Source organism: Oncorhynchus nerka, linkage group LG7 (assembly GCF_034236695.1).
Source record: "Oncorhynchus nerka isolate Pitt River linkage group LG7, Oner_Uvic_2.0, whole genome shotgun sequence".
NCBI classification, from domain to species: Eukaryota; Metazoa; Chordata; class Actinopteri; order Salmoniformes; family Salmonidae; genus Oncorhynchus; species Oncorhynchus nerka.
In genome coordinates this window covers 54,962,494-54,988,542 of record NC_088402.1, presented here as the reverse complement: position 1 = coordinate 54,988,542, position 26,049 = coordinate 54,962,494, and the positions used below count along the sequence as shown (strand labels likewise).

Below are 26,049 nucleotides of genomic sequence, written 5' to 3'. Positions count from 1 at the left end.
TGCCACACGACCCACCACTACGGCGTTTAGTTAGCTTCTTAGCTACCTGTAAAAAGCATTAGCGGTATTCGCCTTGGCCTATTTAGCTAGCTCGAACCAGCTAATCTGCCACTGCCAAGATGGATATCAGAAATTGGCTTCGTCAAAGCACCCAAACCAAGCCAAAGGAAAGGAGAGCAATGAGCAGCAGCATCAAACCGCCCGAGGCCACCGCCAAGCCCAGCAGCGACGAGTGCAGAGCCTGCCCACCCTTCCACAAGCACCACTAGGATAATGGTGCCACAGCCCCCTCTACTTCCGACTGTTCCTGACGATCTTGGAACAGAGGAGCCAGCCCAGGTTTGCCTAGAATCCTATCCTAGCCGCAGGTTTTCTGTCGGAAAACATTCATTTAATAGCAACTGGCTCATAGGAAGATGAGAAACGTTCGGTCTCTGAGGGTTGTTTCCTATGGAAGCAATTGTAAAACACACAAGAACAACTTGCTTGGGGCTGTTGAAATTGCTGCACTCACACACACTCACACACACACACACACACACACCCTGTTTTAGGGGAAGGGCTGTCATACGTTGTTGATGGCAATAGAACATATGGTTTTGTTTGTGAATACCGAATCTAAATTGTACAAATCAGTCTGTTTTGTCGGTGGTTTATGATTGGGTGTGTACATGATTAGGTGAATGATGAGGTGTGTTTGTGTGTACGGGACGCGCAGTTCTTGGGATTATGTAACAGCCAGAGGCTGCCGTTACATAAGCTTCCCTCTACCTTCGTCCATGATCATTGCACTGGTGGCACTGTGTGTGTGTCAACAGGAGTAAGAAATGGAGACAGAAAATGGGTCATCCTCCTGTGCTTCCTTGCCACGGGGCGGTAAGCGCAGGGAGAGGGGCAGAACTCGTTGAGCTCATAGATTTCAATACAGCCTATTGACCACTTTCTTAGCCCTTCTTTGTTCACAGCTGCAGTACTCCGAGATCTTCCAAGTTGGCACATCTTGACCTTTCTCACGTCGAACTTACACAGGAAGCCTTCTATTAGGTTGATACTGATTTGTGCCTTTTTGAATAATCTCCTCCGGCTCACATGGTCCGTGTGTAATTTATACCCACTTGAGAGTTAATCAAGCGTATTGCAATTTCTGGTTAGTGCCTGTCTGGTAAATCCTTTGGCCTGATGTGAAACTGATGACAACCTCCTGAAACGTTGTTCTGGATTGAAGCTTCCAGCAGTCTTCCTGCTCTGTGCCCTGTAGTCGCTCAGGGAACATGTGTTGCTGCTGTGATGCTGCGCACAGGGTCTTCTCTCTGGTTTTTGTAGTAAAACTCACTCGTGCGCTGGATTGGGCGTAATCTATAATCTCTTTTAACTGACGTAGATGGAGAGAGGGAGACCGCTCTAGTAGGGCCATTTTTTTCCTCCTCCTTTTTCAGTGGGTCAGTTCACTCACCCTTTTTTTAAATGTGTGTGTGTGTGAATTAAATTCTCAGTGTAAAAACAAATGTCTCTCCATTTGTATCTTTTCCCTAATCAGACCTGGTTTTATTATTTTCGGTTCCTAGTAGACCAAAAGGCGTCCTCCAGTCAGAAGCAGTGTTAGTTTATCTGATTCTGGTTTGGTGGTTTGTGGGACCTGCAGAGTTAGTCATTTCTATTCTGTGGCGTGTTCTCGCTCCGGTAAACGTTCTGGTACGCCTGCCTGGTAGCTGGTGTGACAGAGGCCAAGCCTGGAGCCTGTTGAAGAGCTGTGGAGGTGTCCGTCTAAACCTGCAGGCTCTGGTCTTCTGGAACTGGAGTGGGTCGTTAGTCGCTGTGGTAACCCGCTCGTCCCCGACACATGCTACTGGCAACCCTGTCTACCACAGGCCCCTTTGACCCAGCCTGAGGTCTCTCGTCCCTCGTCCTCGCAGCCCCCACCAGGCGCGCACTGTCCTCGATATCGCCCCGCCCCTGTTTATTTGGCCTAGTCCCGCGCCGCCTGCAGACCTGTTGTGTAACTCAGTGGGCCAGAGTGAGCGTCAGCAGCAGAGTATAAAGTATCAAAATGACAAACACAAATATGTAGGCCAGGAAACAGGTCCTCTGAAACACTACACTCAAGGCATTTATGGACCTAGATCAGCACCGGTGTCACATGTCCACTCCACTCAGATGACATTCTGAAAGCCTGTGGTTTCAAAAAATTGTCTGCATTCTCCATGCTTCTGGACTGAATTATGGCAGGAAGTTGAATGGCAGTCTGTCGACCGATAGTTGCATTGACTCCCTAGTATTGATTTGTAAAAAATATTTTAAAAATTGCTAGGTAGTGCTAGTCGCTTCTTTTTCATCCTATGTATTGTTCTCCATCTTTTTAAATAGTGAACATGTTTTCAGCACTTTTATTTCCAGGACTGATCAAAACAAATGTCCTCTTGTCTCTCTAGAGCAGAGCAATATGTTTGGAACATCAAAATCACAGTATCGAATCGCAATACATATAGTATGGGCACCTAAGTGTCATGATAATATCGTATCGTTAGGTCCCTGGGAATTCCCAGCCCTAGTTTCAACTGTTTCTCAACTTCTCACATGTTTTATCGATGGCAACACATATTTGATCTACCGTAAAACTTCAGTTAATAAAAAAAAATCACTGCCTACAACCGCCGCTTATTAAAGACAGGCTTCTATTTGAGCCAGGCGTGTATTTATTTACTTGCCTTTTTCTGGTCCACCGCAGACAAACGTTGAAGACGTCATTCTCTCACTCGTTTTGGATCAATTCCAAAATGCCTGGCTGTTGCCTTGCCAGAATTTTGCTCTGCGAATGTGATCACTGCTAGCTTGAGTTTGATGTCGCCAGGGCTAAGCAACGATGATGGATTCCAATGTTGTTGTTTTTTAAATTTTATGCAGATGACTGTGGGAATATCAAAGATGTGTCCATGGTAACCTTGTAAACAATTTCATTTAGATCCGGTGTTTATTTGAAACGGGTGTTTCTTTGCTGGAATGATGCCCGGCTGTTAAATGGCAAAGGTGGCAATTTGAAGTTTTACTGTGTACCAACTGCTACTTTCAGGGGCTTGATGTTTTGATTAGTTGCCGAAGTTGAGTCAAGTGTGGTAGAATAGATCAAATAGACTTTTGTGAAATGACTGGGTTGCGAAACGCTGGGTTAAAAAGTGATTGGTGAAGAGAAAGTGGTACTCTTTCTAGACCAATCATAGTCTGAGTGGCACATACAAGGGAGACCATGACAACCTCGAGCCACTGTTGTCGTCATGGCACCCCCTGGGATTCTCCAGGGCACACTGCCACTCTGGGTTGATAATTGTCTGTCTTTGGTACTCGGTACTACGCACATGCTGCTACTCTGTTGTCGGCGCCGCGTGACGCTAGCCAGAGCTGCCTGTAAGAGCTGCCAGTGTTACATAAACAGCCAAGCCAGTGTATCATGGTTGTGTAACCCTGTGGCTTTTTTGAAGACGCCCCTACTTTACACCCATCCCAGAAACCCCAGCCCCTCCATACGAAGGAGGGGTCAGTCAGCCACAGGGGAAACAGGAGAGAGAGAGGGAGGGAGTCAGGGAAGGTCTGCTGCGTGTGTAAATGCGACGCTCCTTTAAGAAGCACAGTATGCATACGAGTCAAATGAATGTGAAAGAGCGTAAAGTGGAAAAAATCGTCTGCATTCTCCATGCTTCTGGACTGAATTATGGCAGGAAGTTGAATGGCAGTCTGTCGTCGCTGTGGTGACCTTTTGTGTGTTAGTCAGGTTTTTTTGCCTCAAATGCCTCCATTATGCCCCCCCTCCCACTACCCCAGTTGCGGCTGCCTCCCTTCCCCTCCCCCCCAAAGTAGACCCCTGCCCCCAGGTCCAGTGATGTCTATAGATAAGAGACAGTCTCTTCAGTCAGAGGACTAATGTATCCCCTCTCCCATTTGTACTGTAACTGTTTTCTGTGGTTGTGGAAAGGAGCCAGGCAGGAGAATTATGAATGAGTGTGAGTTCTCTATATTCAGTGTATTCTCTGAAGAGGATTACTAGCTAGTGGGTTTAGAGAGACCAGAGATGCTGTTTTGGTACACTGCATTGTTCATCTCCAACTAGGCACGGCAGAATTTTCCACACAAAATAACACCACAAGAGCAAACAAACATACGGCTTAGTGGCGTACTGTAGGGGTAGCGGGGGAGCGCTGTACACGGTTTCCCTCAGAATGCCCTTTGTCCCCCTCCCGGTCCCCAGGAAGGAAACCGTGTTGGGGGTCGGTGGTGTCGGGTCCTGAGGCCTATTCTGCGGCATTTAACTTTAATAACTGGATCATTTCCTTGCCTCGGTTCATTTCACTCCATGGCTGTTTTACTATTTGATATCCCAGCAGTCCTTTGTCAGACCACCCCTCTCTCTAATAGGATTACTCTGGTTGGACGGCTGAGTTTGGGGGAGGGGGTTGATTTAACCCATATCCCTGTATTATGTTCCCCAACCTTGTGTAGTAATAGTCTGTCGTGCTACAGTGTGACGCGACGCCACCGCCCCTTTTAACTCACTGGCTCTTATGATTGGGCGACTGCCATGGCTCCATGTGTGTGTAGTGTCGTTGCCATGGAGCTAGTCCACTCCGTCCCTGCTCACAGAAACCAGGGGAGATTATTGTGTATTGCCATGATTTGTTCAGTACCATTCAGAAAGTTTAATTTTTTTGGTTTCCTGGGTCCTGTGTTGGGAGAATGAAACGGTGGGTTGTGTACTGTAACATCGTGTCCCCACTGTTTGGTTGGACAGTGCTGACGTTCTCCTCAAGGTGTGTGTGCGTCCACTGGCAACTCACCTGGTCAGAGGCTCCTGTAGCAATACTAATCCCAGAATCGCTTAACGATATAGAGTGACGCTGCTAAAATTCATGTTTGGATGCCGGCTAGTTTAACTTGGCCTGATGAGGCTTTGGTCTACATGGTAAAGCCTTAACATAACCTACCATCCCACACCACCCCCTGGTGCCAATGGGTTTTGTCTTGATGGCAGGAGGGTTGGGGTAATTGAGGATCTTGATCATCAAAGCTGACCTAGCTATTAATAGGCTTAGTGCCGGCTATTGCATAAACATGCTTACTACACCGGTCACGCACATTAGGCTTGGGAGGTATCCAGATTGTTATACCTTCATACCGACCTTGTGCCATCCTGGGATATTCGTTAATACTGGCACTGAACACTAGGGGCACACTTTTCAAACCCCACTTAGCATCTGTAATCTGAAGGTTAGCAATGCTAACAAGTACATGTCAAATCCCCATTAAAAAAGAAATGCTAACGAGGGCAGGGTTAACATGTTATACAGTCTCTGGCCTAAACTATTTGCAGGACGGACCTACCAGCTCAAAGTTATACAAGTAACTAAAAAATGCCACTCACCGTTTGCTGCACGCACAAAATAAATATTAAACAGCAAGGCTCTGCTGTTAGCAAGTCGATGCTTGATTTTGGAAGACGCTAACCACTCCATACCCTTGTCTTGCAACCTTCATGAATTTTTGAAAGATACGTTTTTTTTTGTAAGTCTCCTTTTGCATGGGTTTGGCCCTGGCCCTAACACCAGGGTCATATTCATTAAGGCATTTGTTTTCTGAATTATCTCTGTTTCAGTCTGTTTTTTCCCCTTTATTTTAACCTTTGACCCAGTGCAGGGAGGGGGGGAGTTACTGGTGATGTAGAGCAAGGACTGATAAAATGCCTGGCAATCGACAAAGGGTTTGCTTCCTACAGAAGGGTGATTTTAAGCTATGATCCGTCCCAGAGAGAATTTTGACGTCTGTAATTTTACAGGGGCTGTAACGGAGGGACAAAGCCCAGATATACAACAAGTAAACTTACACAAACTTTAAACAGTCTTCTGGATTACATTGCGTATCCCTTAATGGTTTAATTACCTATTTCATATGGGAAGGGTTTGGTGCCCAACCTTTCAGTAACCTCTGTACACTGAGTGAACACCAGCTCTTTCCATGACATCGACTGACCAGGTGAATCCAGGTGAAAGCTATGATCCTTTGATGTCCCCTGTTAAATCCACTTCAATCAGTGTAGATGAAGGAGAGGAGACAAGTTAATGAAATATTTTTAAGCCTTGAGACAATTGAGACATGGACTGTGTGCCATTCAGAGGGTGAATGGGCAAGACAAAATATGAATGTGCCTTTGAACAGGGTATGTTAGTAGATGCCAGGTGCACCGGTTTGAGTCATTGGGTTAAAGTTCTTAAGTAACTATACTTTAAAGTACTACTTAAGTAGTTTTTGGGGTATCTGTACTTTACTATACTGTTTATATTTTTGACAACTTTTACTTCACTGTATTCCTAAAGAAAATAATGTACTTTTTACTCCTTAAATGTTCCCAGGGTGCAGTATATAGGGTACTGTTTTGACCAGGGTGCAGTGTATAGGGTGCTGTTTTGACCAGGGTGCAGTGTATAGGGTGCTGTTTTGACCAGGGTGCAGTGTATAGGGTGCTGTTTTGACCAGGGTGCAGTGTATAGGGTGCTGTTTTGACCAGGGTGCAGTGTATAGGGTGCTGTTTTGAACAGGGGGCAGTATATAGGGTACTGTTTTGACCAGGGTTCCGTATATAGGGTGCTGTTTTGACCAGGGTTCCGTATATAGGGTACTGTTTTGACCAGGGTGCAGTGTATAGGGTACTGTTTTGACCAGGGTGCAGTGTATAGGGTGCTGTTTTGACCAGGGTGCAGTGTATAGGGTGCTGTTTTGGATGCAACCTCAATGAAACAACAAGCTCCAGGTGTTCCTACCTCCTCAAAATCAGGTTGTAACACAAAACAAAAAGAAAAAAGTCACCGGGTGTGAATACTTTCTGAAGGCACTGTATTTGCTTTGTCTATTTTGCTCTTGGTTAGGTGGGTCTGGGTAGAGCTGTATTGGGTTGGATTGGGCCTGTCAGTGTTGGCTACAATGAGACAGTTGAGATGTATGTGGTTCATATTGAGAGGGGGGGGGCTGTTTATGTGGGCAGTATCTTTGACTGACAAAGCTGGTGATTTAAACCGGTCTGTCCATGAAGCACCAAAAGCCCCCCTGCCCATAACCCCAGCACCAGCGCTCAGTGTTTCATAAGTGCTCCATGTTTATGAGCACTTACATAAGCACCTCAGATCTAGTCCAGAGTGCCTCCTGTCTGCAGGGAAGGAGGGCCAGACAGAGTCGTATCCAGCTCTGGCCAAGTTACTCCCTCCTAAACACAAAGGATTACTGTCTCAATGGATCTTAAATATAAATCCTTCTGGGTCTTTTTTTGAAACTGTTCTTGAATCAGTCTATACCACTCCTTCAGTGATGGAGAAATCCATGCCCTGTTATACAGCATGCCTTTCTAGGTGTTCAATCGACATACATTTTCCTTGATTTTACATCTTGCATATCGTGATCTCCTCCCTCCTTCTCTCTCCACAGACCAGCCTCATAGCGCTCCCTTCAGCTCGGAGAATGAAGCGCAGGGAGGGGACTCTGCGAGATGGCAGTGCACCGCCCCATCTACCTCACCCTCGGGGGAGACGCCGACCCACCCCTCTCGACCGTCCTCACGGCCCGAGAGCCAAAGCCCCTCGCGGTCCCTGAGGGAAACCAAAAAGAGCTCCCTCTCCTACTCCAACAAACCCGCACACATGAGGAGGAACATCAGGTATGACCTCTTACAACATCCAAACTCGCATATATACAGAGAGCAACATCCAATATAGGCCCTTAACCAACTTCAAAGATTCAATTCAAAACAGTGATATTCAACCATTAATTCCCTAACTTGTGATCTTAATCATCCCTACTGCACACGTAGTGCATCTAAAGCTGTGTTCTCCAGTGTCCTCTAGCCTGTCTCGCTGGTTTTCTCTGGTGAATGAAGAAGATCTCTGTATTACTCAGTCTGGCAACAAGTCAACCACGCTGCCATGAGTGGGATTATTTCCCCAGTGTTTATTACATTATTAAAGCTCTCTCTCACACACAGACAGATATACTCACAAACACCCATACGGCGATAAACAGACATGCACACAAATACACTCTAAACCAGCGTTTCCCAAACTCTGTCCTCCGGACCCCCACATTATTTATTTATTTATTTATTTATTTATTGATTAACCTTTTTTTTGTCCTGAGGGCCGAGTTTGCACTAAAGTTTACAGCATTAGTAATGTACTGTATCCCCATGCAATCTGGCACACTCTAGTCAGTCTGTTGGCCCTATAACAGAGATGGATGCCTGAGGCCTATTCTGAGATCTCTACTCTCTCTCCCTCTCTCTCTCTTTCTCTCTTTCTCTCTCTGGGATGTAGAATGCTGTTGAGGGAGCACCAGTTGGAGGCGGTGACCAAAGCTGCCCAGCAGGAGGAGCTAGAGAGGCGGCAGAGGCTGGAGCAGCAGAGGAAGGAAGGGCACTTCCCCGTTCCCCTGCTACCCGAGTACACTCCAGGTAGGACACACACACACATGATTGATAGCTGGAGGGTGAAATCAGAAATGTTTGTGTCAAATCAGGAATGTTTTTGTATTGAAATATAACATATCATAATGTCAAAGTACTTGACTTGATACTTAACCCACTCCGGTAACTAACCACTGCATATCTGCCTCTGTCCCCTCCAGGAGATCAGAGTGTGTCTGCTAGCGTGGCCGAACGGGACCATGTGATATGCCTGAGCACCAGTTACAGCAGCACTAATGTCAGCGAGGACGACTCCAAGGCTCTGATCACAGAAGCACACGCCCCAAAACAAGGTGAGACCCCAGTCACTATGAGACACCGATTTTTAGTATCGCTCATTAAAATGGAGACTGACTGTGGTCGTCCTGCGCCAGGCGGCCAGATTTCCATGTTTGATATGCTTGGTAATGTTACGACCCGTTTCTCTAGGTTTTCAATGTCACTCATTATACCTTATAAACAGAAATGACCTTGTGTGGGTCAGATACTTACTGTGTGTCATGTAATGGAAATGGTCTCGCTGTAGAGTGTACTTTTTATGAAAGTGCTTCATGAAATTAGCTCAAGATAGCATGGGTTAGTTATCGACTGGGACCGGCTCTGAGCAGTCTTAGATGGATCAGCTGGCTAGAGAAGGAGAGTCGCTATAGTATAGAACTATGTAAGCTCCGGTGGGCATCGTGTGCTTTTCCTCTGCTGGCCATGACAGACACTTATTCACACAGACACACACACACACCAGTCTGCTTGTGGGTATAGATCCACACCGAACAGATTCGTTCCCAATTAAAGCCCGCGGGGTGGAAGGGGGTTCATCAGAGACCGGTCTGGTGTTGCTGGGTCCTGCGTATGAGGGAAGGCAGGATAAGGTGACAATGTCAGAAATGGAAGTTGGTTTATGGAGCAAATAGCTGGTTAATCCTGGTTAATGTCAGCGCCAGCCAGCCTCAGCCCAGGCAGTGCGGTGACATTTCTGCCCAGGGTTATATAAACCGTCCTCCACTACTATAATCTAACTTGTATAACCACCTATTCACCAGATTTATATAAGGCCTCTATCAACGGCTCTCCACGTCATCTATATTAAGTGATAAGTAACGTTTGTTAGACTTCAGATGTGGCATGGAGGATGCCTATGTCTAACAAACATTACTTATCACTTAATATAGATGATGTAGAGAGACATCTAGAAGCTATGGATATTATCTTTATTTTGGGGGGCAAACCGATTTTGACGTGGCTATTTGAGACGAGGACAGGTCAGATGGGAACTTAAAAAAAAAAAAGATTTGCTTACCTAAAGATACGAAGACAAATGTAATGGCAGAATGATTATTTTTTTTACTTTCATTTCATAGAGTTTGTGAAAACACATGCCATCTTTTGGAGAAATGGTGTTATTGAAACACTAATTATTGAATCGAATATAATATTTTGTTTAACCTTTATTTAACTAGTCAGTTAAGAACAAATTCTTATTTTCAATGACGGCCTAGGAACAGTGGGTTAACTGCCTGTTCAGGGGCAGAACGACAGATTTGTACCTTGTCAGCACAGGGATTTGAACTTGCAACCTTTCGGCTGCTAGTCCAACGCTCTAACCACTAGGCTACCCTGCCGCCCCGTATGTTAGGCAGTATTGTGTAACATAATGGTCAAAATGACTGTTTTGATCAAAAGACAACTGCACAATGCAATGGAAACAGGGTATTATATGCATCAGGGATGGGCAACTTTGATGTGGGTGGGGGCCACCAAAAAACGGAACTCATCATGAGGGGCCACAGAGGCTCACCAGCAAAACATTTTAGCGGCCCCCCTCCTGACATTGTAAAGATCATTTCCTGCAATTCTACACATTTTTCCATCGGGTGCTGTTTTTAATATAATTGATGATCAATGGGCCCCACCCCGGTTGCCAAGTTGCCCATCCCTGATGTAGATGTGTATTAACCGTTTCTCCATTTCCATCTACAATACTAACAAAAACACCGTGTCCCTCTTTTTCTTTTCCCTTTCTCAACCGTAGACGTGATCGAGCTGAGCTCCGACGAGGACGACGCCCTACAGATCAGCAGCGAGTCCACCAATGAGGAGGAGGAGGACCGGTCGGCGGCACCCGAGGCGACCGGCGCCCACGCAAACGACGCTGTGAACCAACCGGACGCCCAGGGGCGTGTCTTGGTCAACCTGAACCACCCAACCGAGGAGGCAGACCTGTTCCTCTCCCCTCAGCTGGCCCGGGTCGTCAAACCTCATCAGGTACAACTGACTCAGTACAGACATGGATTTTCTCGTTAACACAGGTCCATATTAAGCCTAAAAAGCACTTTCAATTAAGTTTGTCTGTCTCTGATGAAACCCCATGGAGACGAACCATTGTATACAATGCAGTCAAACAAATGCAACAATTTTAATGAGTTGAATCTAATGATCCCACTTCTTCTGTCTCTCTCTCTCTCTCTCTCTCTCTCTCTCTCTCTCTCGCCCTTTTCTCTGTCAGATCGGTGGGATCCGTTTCCTCTATGACAACCTGGTTGAGTCTCTGGAGCGCTATGAGAGCAGCGGTGGCTTCGGCTGTATCCTGGCCCACAGCATGGGCCTGGGCAAGACCCTGCAGGTCATCTCCTTCATAGACGTTGTGCTCAGACACACCCAGGCCCACACTGTGCTCGCCATCGTGCCTGTGAGTGACTTCCTGTACTCTGTTCTCTCTCTGCGTTCGGTGTTCCCTTTGTAATCAAATCGAATGTTATTCGTCACATGCATTGTAAACAACGGGGGTGGACTAACAGTGAAATGCCTACTTGCGTACATACCGGATGTAGCTTGTGGTCTCTTGACTGAGAATTTACTCTTCCTCTCTCTCACACTCTTTCTCTCTCTATATATATATTTTTTATATAGGTCAACACGCTACAGAACTGGCTGGCCGAATTTAACCTCTGGGTCCCGACCTTTGATGCGCTACCCGTGGACGTGGACCCCACCCAGGTCTCCCCGCGCACCTTCAAGGTCCACATCCTGAACGACGAGCACAAGTGAGTTTCCCGTCCTCTCTGGGAACGGAGATCTCCCATTCCCTCCTCTTTAAAAGCTGAAGCCGCCTTAGGCTTGATCATGGTTTTGTGTTTGTGCGGGACTAGAGATGATTCACTCATAGCCCTCGCTCTGCTTCTGCTTAAGTGTTCTGCGTCACACAACTGCCTAAGATATGGCTCGAGCACTCCACTGCTGTGTATCAAGTGTGTGGCTTTCCATCGCACACAGCTTGGCACACACACACTACTGCTCTCCTGCAGACTTGTCATAGCAGTTGACCCAGTGACCTAATCGCTTCCTCTGCTCCATCCCTCTCTTTCTCTCCCTTTCTTGCTGTTCCTCATCCTGTCCTCTATCGACCCCTCCCTCCCTCGCTCCCTCGCTCCCTCCCTCTCTGTGAGTGAAGTGAAGCCGAGTCTTTGGCATCTGGCTCTATCATTTTTTCCCATGTGTTAATAAGTCTCTCTGTAAGCCTGGCCGCGCTCATCAGACAAACCACACAGTGTTGTATATATATTAATAAATAGATGCACAAACACGACTCCTCTATCGCCCAAGTGTGCCACTACTTCCAGTCTACATAAATGTGTCTAAATGGCTGTGCTGTTATGTGTCGAACATTGTCACTGATGTGCTATCACTCTTTTCCTCTGTTCTCTCTGCTCTTTCTCTCTCTGCTCTCTTTCCTTCTGTGTGCGTTCCGTCGTCTTCTTCTTTTCTCAGAACCACGACCACCAGAGCGAAGGTGATCTCTGACTGGTCGCGGGACGGCGGCGTGCTCCTGATGGGATATGAGATGTATCGACTGCTGTCCCTGAAGAAGAGCTTTGTGGCGGGCCGGAAGAAGTCCAAGAAGGCCCAAGGACCGGTGGTCATTGACCTGGACGAAGAGGACCGGCATCAGGAGCTCCTCAAAGGTCAGTAGGTCAAAGAGCACGGTCTGCACTTTTCAGACCATGGCAGCTTTTCTTACATCAACGCAAGGCCATCTGCACACAAGGCTTTTTCTCGATCTAATGTGTCACCCTTTGTTAGAACCCATGTTACTGTAGATAACAGTCACACAGTAGCTCTGTCACTTTAGCATGACTCACAGCTGCCATTTATGAGTGACTCAGATAACATGAGTCACATAGATGAATTTGAACATAAAGTAATTGCTTGGATCGTACTCCTACATACACATCTTCAGGGCTACCATTGTACCTGAAATGGCTCTTAACTTGACACCCCCCCCCCCCTCTCTCTCTTCCTCTACCCTCCTGTAGGCATAGAGAAGGCCCTGTCTCGCCCCGGCCCGGACATGGTGATCTGTGACGAGGGCCACCGCATTAAGAACTGCCACGCCAGCACCTCGCAGGCCCTGAAGAACATCCGTACCCGGCGGCGTGTGGTCCTCACGGGATACCCCCTCCAGAACAACCTGATAGAGTACTGGTGCATGGTGGACTTTGTCAGGCCTGACTTCCTGGGCACCAGGCAGGAGTTCAGTAACATGTTTGAGAGGCCCATTCTGAACGGGCAGTGTGTGGACAGCACGCCGCAGGACGTCCAACTGATGAGATACCGAAGTCATGTCCTCCATAGCCTGCTGGAGGGCTTTGTCCAGAGGTGAGACTGAGAGATCTCTGGCTTGGTGCAGCTGGTTAGAACCCACATGAACTGATGCTAGTGCAGTATCTCTTTTCTGGGACACTTTATAGGCCAGTTTCCCAGATGAAGTCTGTTCCTGGACTAAAAAGCACTTTCAAATAGAGATTCTAGTTGTAGTCTGGTTGTGTTTGTTCGTGAACGTGGAGACCCACAGTATACGGCAGAGATATTTGTGTTCTAACTCGGGTTGTGTTTGTTCGTGAACGTGGAGACCCACAGTATACGGCAGAGATATTTGTGTTCTAACTCGGGTTGTGTTTGTTTGTGAACGTGGAGACCCACAGTATACGGCAGAGATATTTGTGTTCTAACTCGGGTTGTGTTTGTTCGTGAACGTGGAGACCCACAGTATACGGCAGAGATATTTGTGGTCTAACTCGGGTTGTGTTTGTTCGTGAACGTGGAGACCCACAGTATACGGCAGAGATATTTGTGGTCTAACTCGGGTTGTGTTTGTTCCCAGGCGTGGTCACGACGTGTTGAGAGACCAGCTCCCCTCCAAGGATGAGCACGTGATACTGGTGCGACTGTCGCCCCTGCAGAGGGCCCTCTACACAGAGTTTATGAACCGCTTCAGAGAAGCAGGCAACAGCGGCTGGCTCAGCCTCAACCCACTCAAGGCCTTCTGCGTCTGCTGCAAGGTGTGTGTGTGTGTGTGGCTCTCTGTTTTGGCATGCACAGGAATTAAAAACCGTTGTGAAGTACATGTATATCATATTCTGTATACATGTCCACATTTTCATTCAGACGTCATCCTAATATTGTAGTAATGTTTGCCTGCACCAGATCTGGAACCACACAGACGTGCTGTACGAGGCACTGCAGAAGGAGAATCTGGCCAATGAGCAGGACCTGGACCTGGATGACATCACCAACAGCCACGCCCGCTGCCCCGCCCCCAACCAGAAGGGCAAGACTCCGGAGGACCCCAACAGCATCGGAGGGCTGAGTCTCAACGCTCTGCAGGAGAAGGCCAATCAGGTCATCACCTACGAATGGGTACGCAGCCACACTTCACTGCCAAGCCTTTGGTTTTCCACTCCGTTTAAGTGGCAGTTGGTTGTCATCGTGGATTTATGCCGCTTGGGAAACAATTTGAGGACTGCTCATTTAGCATAGGTTTCAGTGAAAACGGGTTATTACCTGTGCACTACAATTACACTGTACTGACTTATCTCTCTCGCGCTCTGTCTGTTGCAGGCGAAGGAGATCATGTCTGACTATAAGCCCGGGATTTTGGAGAACTCTGCTAAGATGGTCCTGCTGTTCCACCTGATCGACGAGAGCGTCAGGAAGGGAGACAAGATCTTGGTCTTCAGGTCGGCACAAAAACAAGACCTCACGTTTGACTGTTTTGATCTTCAGTTTTTACACGTTTTTCTTTTGGCCATGTAAAATCTTAACCGGCGGCAGGTTGCCTAGCGTCTGTGCCCTTGAGCAAGGCACTTAACCCTAATTGCTCCTGTATGTTGCTCTGGAAAAGAGTGTCTGCTAAATGACGTAAATGTAAAATGGCAGCATATATAGACGGACAAACCTCATCTCAACTGGTTTAATTAGTTTGACTGTAATTTCCAAGGACCCCTCCTCACCGTATCGCCCTCTCCACTATGTCTCCTGCAGCCAGAGTTTGTCCACCCTCTCGGTCATCGAGGAGTTCTTGGCCAAGAGGCCCATACCGGCGGGCAGTGCCAGAGAGGGCCACAACCAAAACTGGCTCCGTAACCACAACTACTACAGTATGTTTTATTTGTGCTTCCCATGACTGTATTTGTGTGTGTGTGTACATATGCATGCATACATACCGTGCATTCGTAAAGTATTCAGACCCCTTTTTCCACATTTTGTTACGTTATAACATACAGCCTTGTTCTAAAATGGATTTTTTTTTTAAAGATATGTTCCTCATCAATCTACACACACTAACCCATAATAACCAAGTGGGAAAACAGTTTTTTTTTAGAAATGTTTGCAAATTTAAGAAAAGACAGATACCTTATTTACATAAGTATTCAGATCCTTTGCTATGGGACTCAAACTGGAGCTCAGGTGCCTCCTGTTTCCGTTGAACATCCTTGAGCTGTTTCTTCAACTTGATTTGGAGTTAGTGGTGCAGCAGATCACAAAACTCCCGGTTCGGATCGCGGTTTTGAGTCGCGGATGGGATCGGTATTCGGATCGCGGTTTTGAGTCGCGGATGGGATCGGTATTCGGATCGCGGTTTTGAGTCGCGGATGGGATCGGTATTCGGATCGCGGTTTTGAGTCGCGGATGGGATCGGTATTCGGATCGCGGTTTTGAGCCGCGGATGGGATCGGTATTCGGATCGCGGTTTTGAGCCGCGGATGGGATCGGTATTCGGATCGCGGTTTTGAGCCGCGGATGGGATCGGTATTCGGATCGCGGTTTTGAGTCACGGATGGGATCAGTATTCGGATCAGCAACAAAACAAAGAGGAGACAAATATAACTTTGCTTTACATGTATTACTTAGAGCAAGGAACTTTTCAACGTTGAAATAAAATCTTAAATATTCAATACTCAATTGTTTAATTAAAGTGCAATATGAGGCATGATACCTTCTTCCGTTGAACAATAGTGTATGAAAAAATTTGCCTGTGTCCACATCAGAAAGCAAAGCAGACCTGAGCTTATAACTACAAATTCATTTTCAAAAAGATGAGGATGCCTACATTGTCTGGGGAGAGGGTCGACCTCTTTGCAGTCACTATGTCCCCTGCCGTGGAGAACACCCTCTCGCTAGGGTCTGAAGTGCCAGGCACAGCCAGATAGCATCTTGCCATCATGGCAATGTGAGGGTATTTACACTCATTGTTTTTCCACCATGCCAGTGGCTCACCGCCCACTGGAATGCTGCTTGCTGCCTTGTAAGATGCCACCTCCTCTTTGATGGTGTTGGCAAACGTCTTGCCTGTGTCCTTGCTCACAAAGGTCTCCGCAAAACGCTCCTTCATGGCCAAATGATTTTGTGGCGGAGATGCCTCGGAGTCTGCTCCTGTCGGCTCTGTGGCTTGACCCTGCAGAAAAAAATGACTTGCTCTATTAAACTAACTAATTATTTATTTTCATAACTATAATTGTGGCAATAACATTTAATAAAAGCCAGTATTATTCCAAATCAAAAATGGATGATTCTAATAGCGATAGCATAGACTAAAATTAGACTGCAGTATATTTATTAAGTAATTCACTCTTATTTTATTGTTTTACCTCTTCGGTGGCCACAATCTCAGTGGTGAGATCACTGTATGTCCTCCGGTGTAGGGCAGGGTCTAGGTGAGACAGGGACTTGAACCTTGGATCCAGTGCAGTACATCTATGGAGGTAGTGACTAGTGACTGTGCCGCCATTCCTCACTTAGGGCCACGGATTGTAGAATCCTTGTTTTCAGAGGTAGGATCACGGACACAGACAGTTTCTGTGCTCAATAGGGTTGAGTTTTGAGGGGTTTGAGCTCCTGTAGGACCTCCTCTGCCACGTTCACGGCATCATCAGACAAGTTGACGATGTCTTAATGTTTTTTTCAGGGTCTTGTCTGTCACTGCCGCTCAAGATGGCTCTCCAACATGTCATAAGTGGAGGTCCATCTTGTTGTGACATGGTGTCTGAGCTTGTGGGTCGGTAGCTGTAACATTTCCTGCTTGGTCTCAAGCACATGAGCGGCTGTTGTGCTTCAGTGGAAAGAGGAAACCACCTTCCTGATCCTCCCAAGGAGGCGGTCCATCTGGTTCACTGAGATTCCCCTTTGGGATGCTAAATTGATCACATGTGCAAAGCAAGCTATGTGTGGCCCCAGTCCAGCCTCTATCACTGCATTTATTTGGTGGTTGGGATATTGCTATCGGGCCTCTCTAGCTTGAACTCTGCTACTGCTCCTAGCAGTACCTGCGCCATATTTGTGCCTGTGTGACTCTCATAGAAGGGGCCTGTCTGTAGCACCGGACTTCATCTCCCACTCCTCTGTGGTGTAGTGAGCAGTCACAGTCACATAGCTTTCTGTTACCCGGGAGGTCCACTCCTCTGTGGAGTAGTGAGCAGTCACAGTCACATAGCTTTCTGTTACCCGGGAGGTCCACTCCTCTGTGGAGTAGTGAGCAGTCACAGTCACATAGCTTTCTGTTACCCGGGAGGTCCACTCCTCTGTGGTGTAGTGAGCAGTCACAGTCACATAGCTTTCTGTTACCCGGGAGGTCCACTCCTCTGTGGTGTAGTGAGCAGTCACAGTCACATAGCTTTCTGTTACCCGGGAGGTCCACTCCTCTGTGGTGTAGTGAGCAGTCACAGTCACATAGCTTTCTGTTACCCGGGAGGTCCACTCCTCTGTGGTGTAGTGAGCAGTCACAGTCACATAGCTTTCTGTTACCCTGGAGGTCCACTCCTCTGTGGTGTAGTGAGCAGTCACAGTCACATAGCTTTCTGTTACCCTGGAGGTCCACTCCTCTGTGGAGTAGTGAGCAGTCACAGTCACATAGCTTTCTGTTACCCTGGAGGTCCACTCCTCTGTGGAGTAGTGAGCAGTCACAGTCACATAGCTTTCTGTTACCCGGGAGGTCCACTCCTCTGTGGAGTAGTGAGCAGTCACATAGCTTTCTGTTACCCGGGAGGTCCACTCCTCTGTGGTGTAGTGAGCAGTCACAGTCACATAGCTTTCTGTTACCCTGGAGGTCCACTCCTCTGTGGAGTAGTGAGCAGTCACAGTCACATAGCTTTCTGTTACCCGGGAGGTCCACTCCTCTGTGGTGTAGTGAGCAGTCACAGTCACATAGCTTTCCCTTGCCCTGGAGGTCAACCCGTCTGTGGCGGGGGAAACAGAGGATGCCTTGGATAATTCGTCGACAATTTTGATATTTTCCTGTTCATAAAGATCTGGCACGATCTTCATACTGAAGTGGGTGCGCGAGGGGATTTCGTAGCGTGGCTCAAGCACTTTCATCATATTTTGAAACCCTTTGTTTTCCACAACAGCGTATGGCCTCATGTCTGCAGCGACACACATCCCAATAGATTTGGTGATGGCTTCAGCCCGGTCTGAATCTGCAGCAAAGAGCTGCTTAAATGTCTTCTTGGCTGAAGTTGTCTTCTTGGCTGAGTTGGCTCCCGTCACTGACACACCACTGACACACCGTCACTGACACACTGACACACCAGTGACGACACTTTAAATGTGTGGCCCCGCCCCATGTATTTCCATGATCATGCGGCTTTCTTGTGGCACTATGCCTACGCACCCACCCTTCTTCTGTCGTCACATTTGACAGAGAAGCCAAAATTCTCCCATACATGAGACTTAAATGAAGCCAGTTCTTCAGCTCCTCCGCTAGCCACGGCTGTCATTGTGCTTTTTTTCTACGTGACTTTTTACAACGCGAGCATCCAGGATTGATTCGTTGGGATTCGACATGCCCCGTTCACGTGAACAGTACACGCAACTGCCTTTTAAAGAAAAAAAGTATCAACTCAACCTTCAGTCTTCAGAGTGAAACACGGCATCTGTCTTGTCTTTTGTCTTTTCACTGCAAGTCTGCATCGAGATTTAGGGAATTATTCCTTTAGAAAGTAACAGTGGCAGTAAAACAGTATTTCACACTATGATGGTTCAACTTTGGGTTCCCGTGCGTGCCGAACCGCGTCCGAACCGTACGGACCACGGAGTAATAACTACAGTCCCTTACACCACTAATTGGAGTCCACCTGTGGTAAATTCAATTGATTGGACGTGATTTGGAAAGGTACACATCTGACTATATAAGGTCCCTCCGTTGACAGTGCATGTCAGATTAAAAACCAAGCCATGAGGTTGAAGGAATTGTCTGTAGAGCTCCGAGACAGGATTGTGTCAAGGCACAGACCTGGGGAAGGGTACCAACACATTTCTGCAGCATTGAAGGTCCCCAAGAACACAGGGATCTCTATCATTCTTAAATGGAAGAAGTCTGGAACCACCAAGACTCTCCCTAGAGCTGGCCACCCGGGCAAACTGAGCAATCGGGGGAGAAGGGCCTTGGTCAGGGAGGTGACCAAGAACCCGATGGTCACTCTGACAGAGCTCCAGAGTTATTCTGGTTACATGGGAGAATCTTCCAGAAGGACAACCATCTCTGCAGCACTCCACCAATCAGGCCTTTATGGTAGAGTGGCCAGATGGAAGCCACCCATCAGTAAAAGGCACACGACTGCCTGCTTGGAGTTTGCCAAAAGGCACCTAAAGTACTCAAAGACCATGAGAAACAAGATTTTCTGGTCTGATGAAAACAATATTGAACTCTTTGGCCTGAATGCCAAGCGTCACGTCTGGGGGAAACCTGGCACCGCTCATCACCTGGCCAATACCATCCCTACGGTGAAGCATGGAGGTGGCAGCATCATGCTGTGGGGATGTTTTTCAGTGGCAGGGACTGGGAGACCAGTCAGGATTGAGGGATAGATGAACGGAGAAAATGACAGAGATCCTTGATGAAAACCTGCTCCAGGTTGAACCCTGGACTTGAACCCGATCGAAAATCTCTGGAGAGACCTGAAAGTAGCTGTGCAGTGACGCTTGACAGAACCTGACAGAGCTTGAGAGGATTGCAAAGAAAATGGGAGAAACTGACTAAATATAGGTGCCAAGATTGGATCGTCCTACCGATGAATACTGGAGGCTGTAGGTGCCAAAGGTGCTTCAACAGAGTACTGAGTAAAGGGGTCTGAATGCTTATGTATATGTGATATTTCCGTTTTTAATTTTTATTACATTTGCCTTAAATGTCTCAACCACTGCTGTCACCACATCTCCCTGACTCCCATTTATCCAGTGATATATTTTACTGTAGTTATACACACGTGTTATTCAGCCTCTCCAACCCCTGCCGATTTTCCTATTGACTTACATTGACTATCGCCACCTGCTGGTTGTCTTGGTATCTCTCCATTGTTCTTGGTGCCTGTGTGTTGGAGACCGGGGAATGACTCTTTCTATGGTTCCTTGCTTTAGGACTGGATGGGAGCACGTCTGCCTCCGAGAGAGAGAGACTCATCAACCAGTTCAACGACCCGTCCAACACCTCCACTTTGGTCTTTCTGCTTTCCACCAGGTAATAGACCTCAGGAACACACTGGCAGAAATAATGATCATTTGTTTATAATCCTGCTTCTGTACAGTCACACTAGAAACCATGTTCGTTACAAACACAATCCCTCATTCACACACTCACTCACTCACTCACTCACTCACTCTCTCACACACATAGAGTCTCACACACACACACACACAGAGTCTCACACACACAAAACATACACAGCTCAGGTCAGTGACGTGTGCTTCTCCCCATCCCCAGGGCTGGCTGCCTGGGGGTAAACCTGATCGGGGCTAACCGCGTGGTGGTTTTCGATGCCTCCTGGAACCCCTGTCACGACGCCCAGGCTGTGTGTAGAGTATACCGCTACGGCCAGAAGAAACCCTGCCACATCTTCCGCCTGGTCTGTGACTTCACCCTGGAGAAGAAGATCTACGACCGACAGATCTCCAAGCAGGGCATGTCTGGTAAGTAACCAGCTAACCAAACAAACGCATAGAATGGAATAGAATAGATACTGACTACATACGGGCTACACACTGGCCTGCCGAGTCTACTAGGCTTACTATTGCGTGAACCTCTATCGGTACTGCAGAGTCTACGCTTACCCCAAGCCCCCCCCCCTGCTAGTTGCACTTCATCCGGCCAGTCCACTTCACTAGCACACACTACATTGTGTGTGATGCACAGCAGTCCTCTGAGCTCTGTTCGGACTCTGCGAAGTCATGACTCCTCTCAGGCTAATAAGTGCACTCCATTGCATCCCGACTCTACTTCACGTGCACTACGGCCAAAGTGCTTTGACGCAATTGTTTTTTAAAAACATGATGCATCGGTCCTCTCCAATTTCAGCTCTGCTGTACACACAAACAGAGAAGGCCCACGCTCTTAGAATTGTAGTTGAAAAATAACATCAGGCTTATTCCATTTGTTTACACAGCCAGGGTTTGCTGTATGCCAGGTTTCATGTCGCACGCCGATGCCTTTTCATTTAGCTGCTGATGGTCCTATGCACACAGGGAGGGTCTGAAGGCGCACAATCTTCTTCTCTGTATTGGTGTAGTAGACTGACTCCTTCCCTCAATCCCTCTTCTCTGCAGACCGAGTGGTGGATGACCTGAACCCCATGCTGTCGTTCACACGGCGGGAGGTGGAGTCTCTGCTGCACTTTGTGGAGGAGGAGCCTGACGTGTCACAGGTGCAGCTGCAGTCCCGCCAGGAGATGGAGGCGAGCATCAGACAGGCCTGCCAGCTCTACCCTCACTTAGTCACCAAGGTAACATATCATCTATGTACACACTCTACATCAGACAGGCCTGCCAGCTCTACCCTCACTTAGTCACCAAGGTAACATATCATCTATGTACACACTCTACATCAGACAGGCCTGCCAGCTCTACCCTCACTTAGTCACCAAGGTAACATATCATCTATGTACACACACTACATCAGACAGGCCTGCCAGCTCTACCCTCACTTAGTCACCAAGGTAACAGATCATCTATGTACACACACTACATCAGACAGGCCTGCCAGCTCTACCCTCACTTAGTCACCAAGGTAACAGATCATCTATGTACACACTCTACATCAGACAGGCCTGCCAGCTCTACCCTCACTTAGTCACCAAGGTAACAGATCAGCTATGTACACACACTACATCAGACAGGCCTGCCAGCTCTACCCTCACTTAGTCACCAAGGTAACAGATCAGCTATGTACACACACTACATCAGACAGGCCTGCCAGCTCTACCCTCACTTAGTCACCAAGGTAACAGATCATCTATGTACACACTCTACATCAGACAGGCCTGCCAGCTCTACCCTCACTTAGTCACCAAGGTAACAGATCAGCTATGTACACACTCTACATCAGACAGGCCTGCCAGCTCTACCCTCACTTAGTCACCAAGGTAACAGATCAGCTATGTACACACACTACATCAGACAGGCCTGCCAGCTCTACCCTCGCTTAGTCACCAAGGTAACATATCATCTATGTACACACTCTACATCAGACAGGCCTGCCAGCTCTACCCTCACTTAGTCACCAAGGTAACAGATCATCTATGTACACACTCTACATCAGACAGGCCTGCCAGCTCTACCCTCACTTAGTCACCAAGGTAACAGATCATCTATGTACACACTCTACATCAGACAGGCCTGCCAGCTCTACCCTCACTTAGTCACCAAGGTAACAGATCATCTATGTACACACTCTACATCAGACAGGCCTGCCAGCTCTACCCTCACTTAGTCACCAAGGTAACAGATCATCTATGTACACACTCTACATCAGACAGGCCTGCCAGCTCTACCCTCACTTAGTCACCAAGGTAACAGATCAGCTATGTACACACACTACATCAGACAGGCCTGCCAGCTCTACCCTCACTTAGTCACCAAGGTAACAGATCAGCTATGTACACACACTACATCAGACAGGCCTGCCAGCTCTACCCTCACTTAGTCACCAAGGTAACAGATCATCTATGTACACACTCTACATCAGACAGGCCTGCCAGCTCTACCCTCACTTAGTCACCAAGGTAACAGATCATCTATGTACACACACTACATCAGACAGGCCTGCCAGCTCTACCCTCGCTTAGTCACCAAGGTAACATCATTGTAAAGCCCTAGTTATTTTGTTGCTTTGACAAAGTAATTGCTGAAGATTATCATTTATTTAATGTGGTTAGTGATTCATTTTAAGGTAAAGCAAAAAAAAACATGTCCCTCATTTTAAGCTCAACCCTGTTACTTGAACCAAACTCTCATTTTAATATGGTGAAATTAATCCTTAAAAAAATGTTTTTAATATCTAATAGTCAAAGCATAGTGTAAAAGGAGGTGAGCCGGTTCTACTCTTTTTGGGCATTTTATGGGGTTTTGTGGTGGAAACTGAATGGGTCTAGCATTACACAGCAACCACTTTACCCATAGATATACAGGGTAGCATTTTTTAAATCAATTTGCTCTTTTTTTGTGAATCTTGCATTCAATTGCCCCTCCCTGTTACACATGACAAGCTTTTATTCCCCTTGTCACAGGGAGATTAACGGCTAATTTGAGATGAAATCATCAACCCTGTTACTTTAGGTGTATGTGTTTATATATATATATATTCAGTGCCTTCGGAAACTATTCAGACCCCTTGACTTTTTCCCCATTTTGTTACATTCCAGCCTTATTCTAAAATGGATGAAATAAATACAAATCCTCAGCAATACACACATACCCCACAATGACAAAGTGAAAACAGGTTTTTAGAAATGTTTGCAAATGTATTAAAAATGAACAGAACTACCTTATTTACATAGGTATTCAATACTTATGTGAATGTAAGAAAAAATCTAAACCTGTTTTTGCTCTGTCATTATGGGGTATTGTGTGTAGATTGACGAGATTTAAAAAACAACAACTATTGAATCGATTTTAGAATAAGGCTGTAACCCAGCAAAATGTGGGAAAAGTCAAGGGGCCTGAATACTTTCTGATGGCGCTGTACATATCTATAAACACCATACCCTATTAAACACTCTACCCACACCTGTTCACCAAGGTAAGAACTACAATAGAGTTCACTATTTCATATGGGATGGGTTTGGTGCCCAACTGTTAAATAACCTCTATCATTTATAATGAACGTACAAAACATGCTCTTTCCATGACAACCTGGATTCACCTGGTCCGTCTAACACTATGATCCCTTATTGATGTCACCTCTTAAATCCAATTCAATCACTGTAGATCAGGGGTTGGCAACCTAAGGCACGCGTGCCAGCCTTGGCACGTGAGGGTATTTGCTTTGGCCACCCCCAAAAATAAAAATAAATAACTAAGCCTTGGCTTGACATTTATTATCTCACTAATTACATTTTTTTTATAAACTGGAGAAGATAATTGAAATTGCATTGGTATGTCAATCCTGATTTATCCAATGGGCTTTCATGATTTTGCAGGAGTTTCATATTATTAGTTCAGTGCAAGATGACCCGCCTCGCCTCTCCCGCCAAATTCAAAACCAAGTCAGCATTGAAGACGAGAGATTAGTTTTCACGTGGCTATCAGCTAGCAAGCCTTCTTTTGTTATTTAAAAAAGTTCAGGGCGCAAAATGTCATCAGCAAAGAAAAATAAGGCAGATGTCTGCTCATTTATTGCCTCTTCTTGGACTAAGGAATATGGATTGGTTTTACTGAAGGACCGGTCTGTGTTGTAAAACTGTTGTTTGTCGGACATCAAGTGTACGACGTCATTTTGAAACGAGACATGAGAAAAGGTCACGGGTGAGGGGGACACGGCTGAAGGAATGCAGGGCCGTAGAGGCTTTCCTCAGCAGTTCGCAGGCCTTATTTGACGGATTGCCTAACGAAGGCACAATCATCTCATAGATCAAAGACATGCCTGCGTCTGTCAGAACTGTTGAAAGGCGCGTTACAGAGACTGTTGAAAATGTATAGGAGCAGCAAACTGTTGCTTTAAAAACAAACAAAAAATGCACCTATGTGGCTCTTGATGAGAGTGGATGTGAATAACATTCCACGTCTGGCAGTTGTTGCACGATACTGTGATTCAGAGCAGGTACGCGAGGAGCTGCTTTGTCTCGGACCCATGCCTGATACTACTAAAAGGGAAGATGAGGCAAAAGCCTTCACAGGTCATTTTGAGGAGAAGCGGTGTCACTTTTCTTAAAAACATATTCGCTATTACAACTGCCGGTGCCCCCGCTATGGTGGGGAAACAAAAGATTTTGCAGAGCTGATTTTGAAGATGAGTTGGGCCCACCCCGTGTCACTGTATCAAGAGAATCTGTGTTCTAAGATCAAGCCTGTGGTGCTAATGGACAGTGCCTCTGTTTAGCGAGCTGTGGAATTCTTCTGTTTTTGTGGGCAAATTAGACATTCAATAGACACTTAGTTGTAATGCACCGTATGACAATCATAACTGGCACGCAGGGCGTTAGAAATGGTAGGATCAATTGTAAATTGGCACTCCACACACGAAAGGTTGCCGACCCCTGGTGTAGATGAAGGGGAGGAGACCGGTTAAAGCAGGATTTTTGAGCCTTGAGACGATTGAGATGTGGATTGTGTGTGCGTGCCATTCAGAGGGCGAATGGGCATGACTAAATATTTAAGTGCCTTCGAACGGGGTATGATAGTAGGTACCAGACGCACCGGTTTTAGTGTGTCAAGAACTGCAACACTGCAACAACAACAAAAAAATCGCGCTCAACAGTTTCCTGTGTGTCGCAGAATGGTCCACCATACAACTTGACACAACTGTGGGAAGCATTGGAGCCAGTATCCCTGTGGATTGCTTTCAACACTTTGTAGAGTCCATGCCCCGACGAATTGAGGCTGTTCTGAGGACAAAGTGGGTTGCAACTCACAATTAGGAAGGTGTTCCTAATGTTTTGTACACTCAGGATATAATTATAATTTTACTCAAACTACTCTCCATGCCGGTCTCTCTAGCAACCCTTCCACCACGATTCTCTCCTGGTGGACCGGCGGGAGATGAAGCTCACCAAAGCAGAGAAGAAGGCTGCCAAAAAGAGCTACGAGGACGAGAAGCGTGCGTCGGTGCCCTACACGCGGCCCTCTTACGCCCACTACTACCCCGCCAGCGACCAGAGCCTCACCAACATCCCTGCCTTCAGCCAGCGCAACTGGTGAGATGGTCCCCCAAAGACAGACATTCTCTTAGTTCCTGTTTTCACCTGTTTTCATCTATTTTCTCAGTAACATACTGTACAATACTACAGTTGCTTAGTCAATGT

General features: G+C 46.8%; 1 protein-coding gene across 3 annotated transcripts in view; it reads left to right on the top strand.

Annotated features, from left to right (window-relative positions):
- The window catches only part of LOC115131983 (helicase ARIP4-like), a 66,935-nt gene that overhangs the window by 35,414 nt on the left and 5,472 nt on the right, over window positions 1-26,049 (top strand). For all 3 annotated transcript variants that reach the window (XM_029664121.2, XM_029664120.2, XM_029664122.2), the window contains 16 exons: window positions 7,459-7,687; window positions 8,340-8,476; window positions 8,650-8,781; window positions 10,518-10,750; window positions 10,992-11,174; window positions 11,396-11,529; window positions 12,254-12,447; window positions 12,799-13,141; window positions 13,647-13,824; window positions 13,970-14,182; window positions 14,384-14,502; window positions 14,807-14,922; window positions 20,177-20,276; window positions 20,520-20,725; window positions 21,359-21,534; window positions 25,745-25,941. In XM_029664121.2, coding sequence (XP_029519981.1) covers window positions 7,459-7,687; window positions 8,340-8,476; window positions 8,650-8,781; window positions 10,518-10,750; window positions 10,992-11,174; window positions 11,396-11,529; window positions 12,254-12,447; window positions 12,799-13,141; window positions 13,647-13,824; window positions 13,970-14,182; window positions 14,384-14,502; window positions 14,807-14,922; window positions 20,177-20,276; window positions 20,520-20,725; window positions 21,359-21,534; window positions 25,745-25,941 — 2,890 coding nt within the window. The remainder of the gene's footprint in view (window positions 1-7,458; window positions 7,688-8,339; window positions 8,477-8,649; window positions 8,782-10,517; window positions 10,751-10,991; window positions 11,175-11,395; window positions 11,530-12,253; window positions 12,448-12,798; window positions 13,142-13,646; window positions 13,825-13,969; window positions 14,183-14,383; window positions 14,503-14,806; window positions 14,923-20,176; window positions 20,277-20,519; window positions 20,726-21,358; window positions 21,535-25,744; window positions 25,942-26,049) is intronic.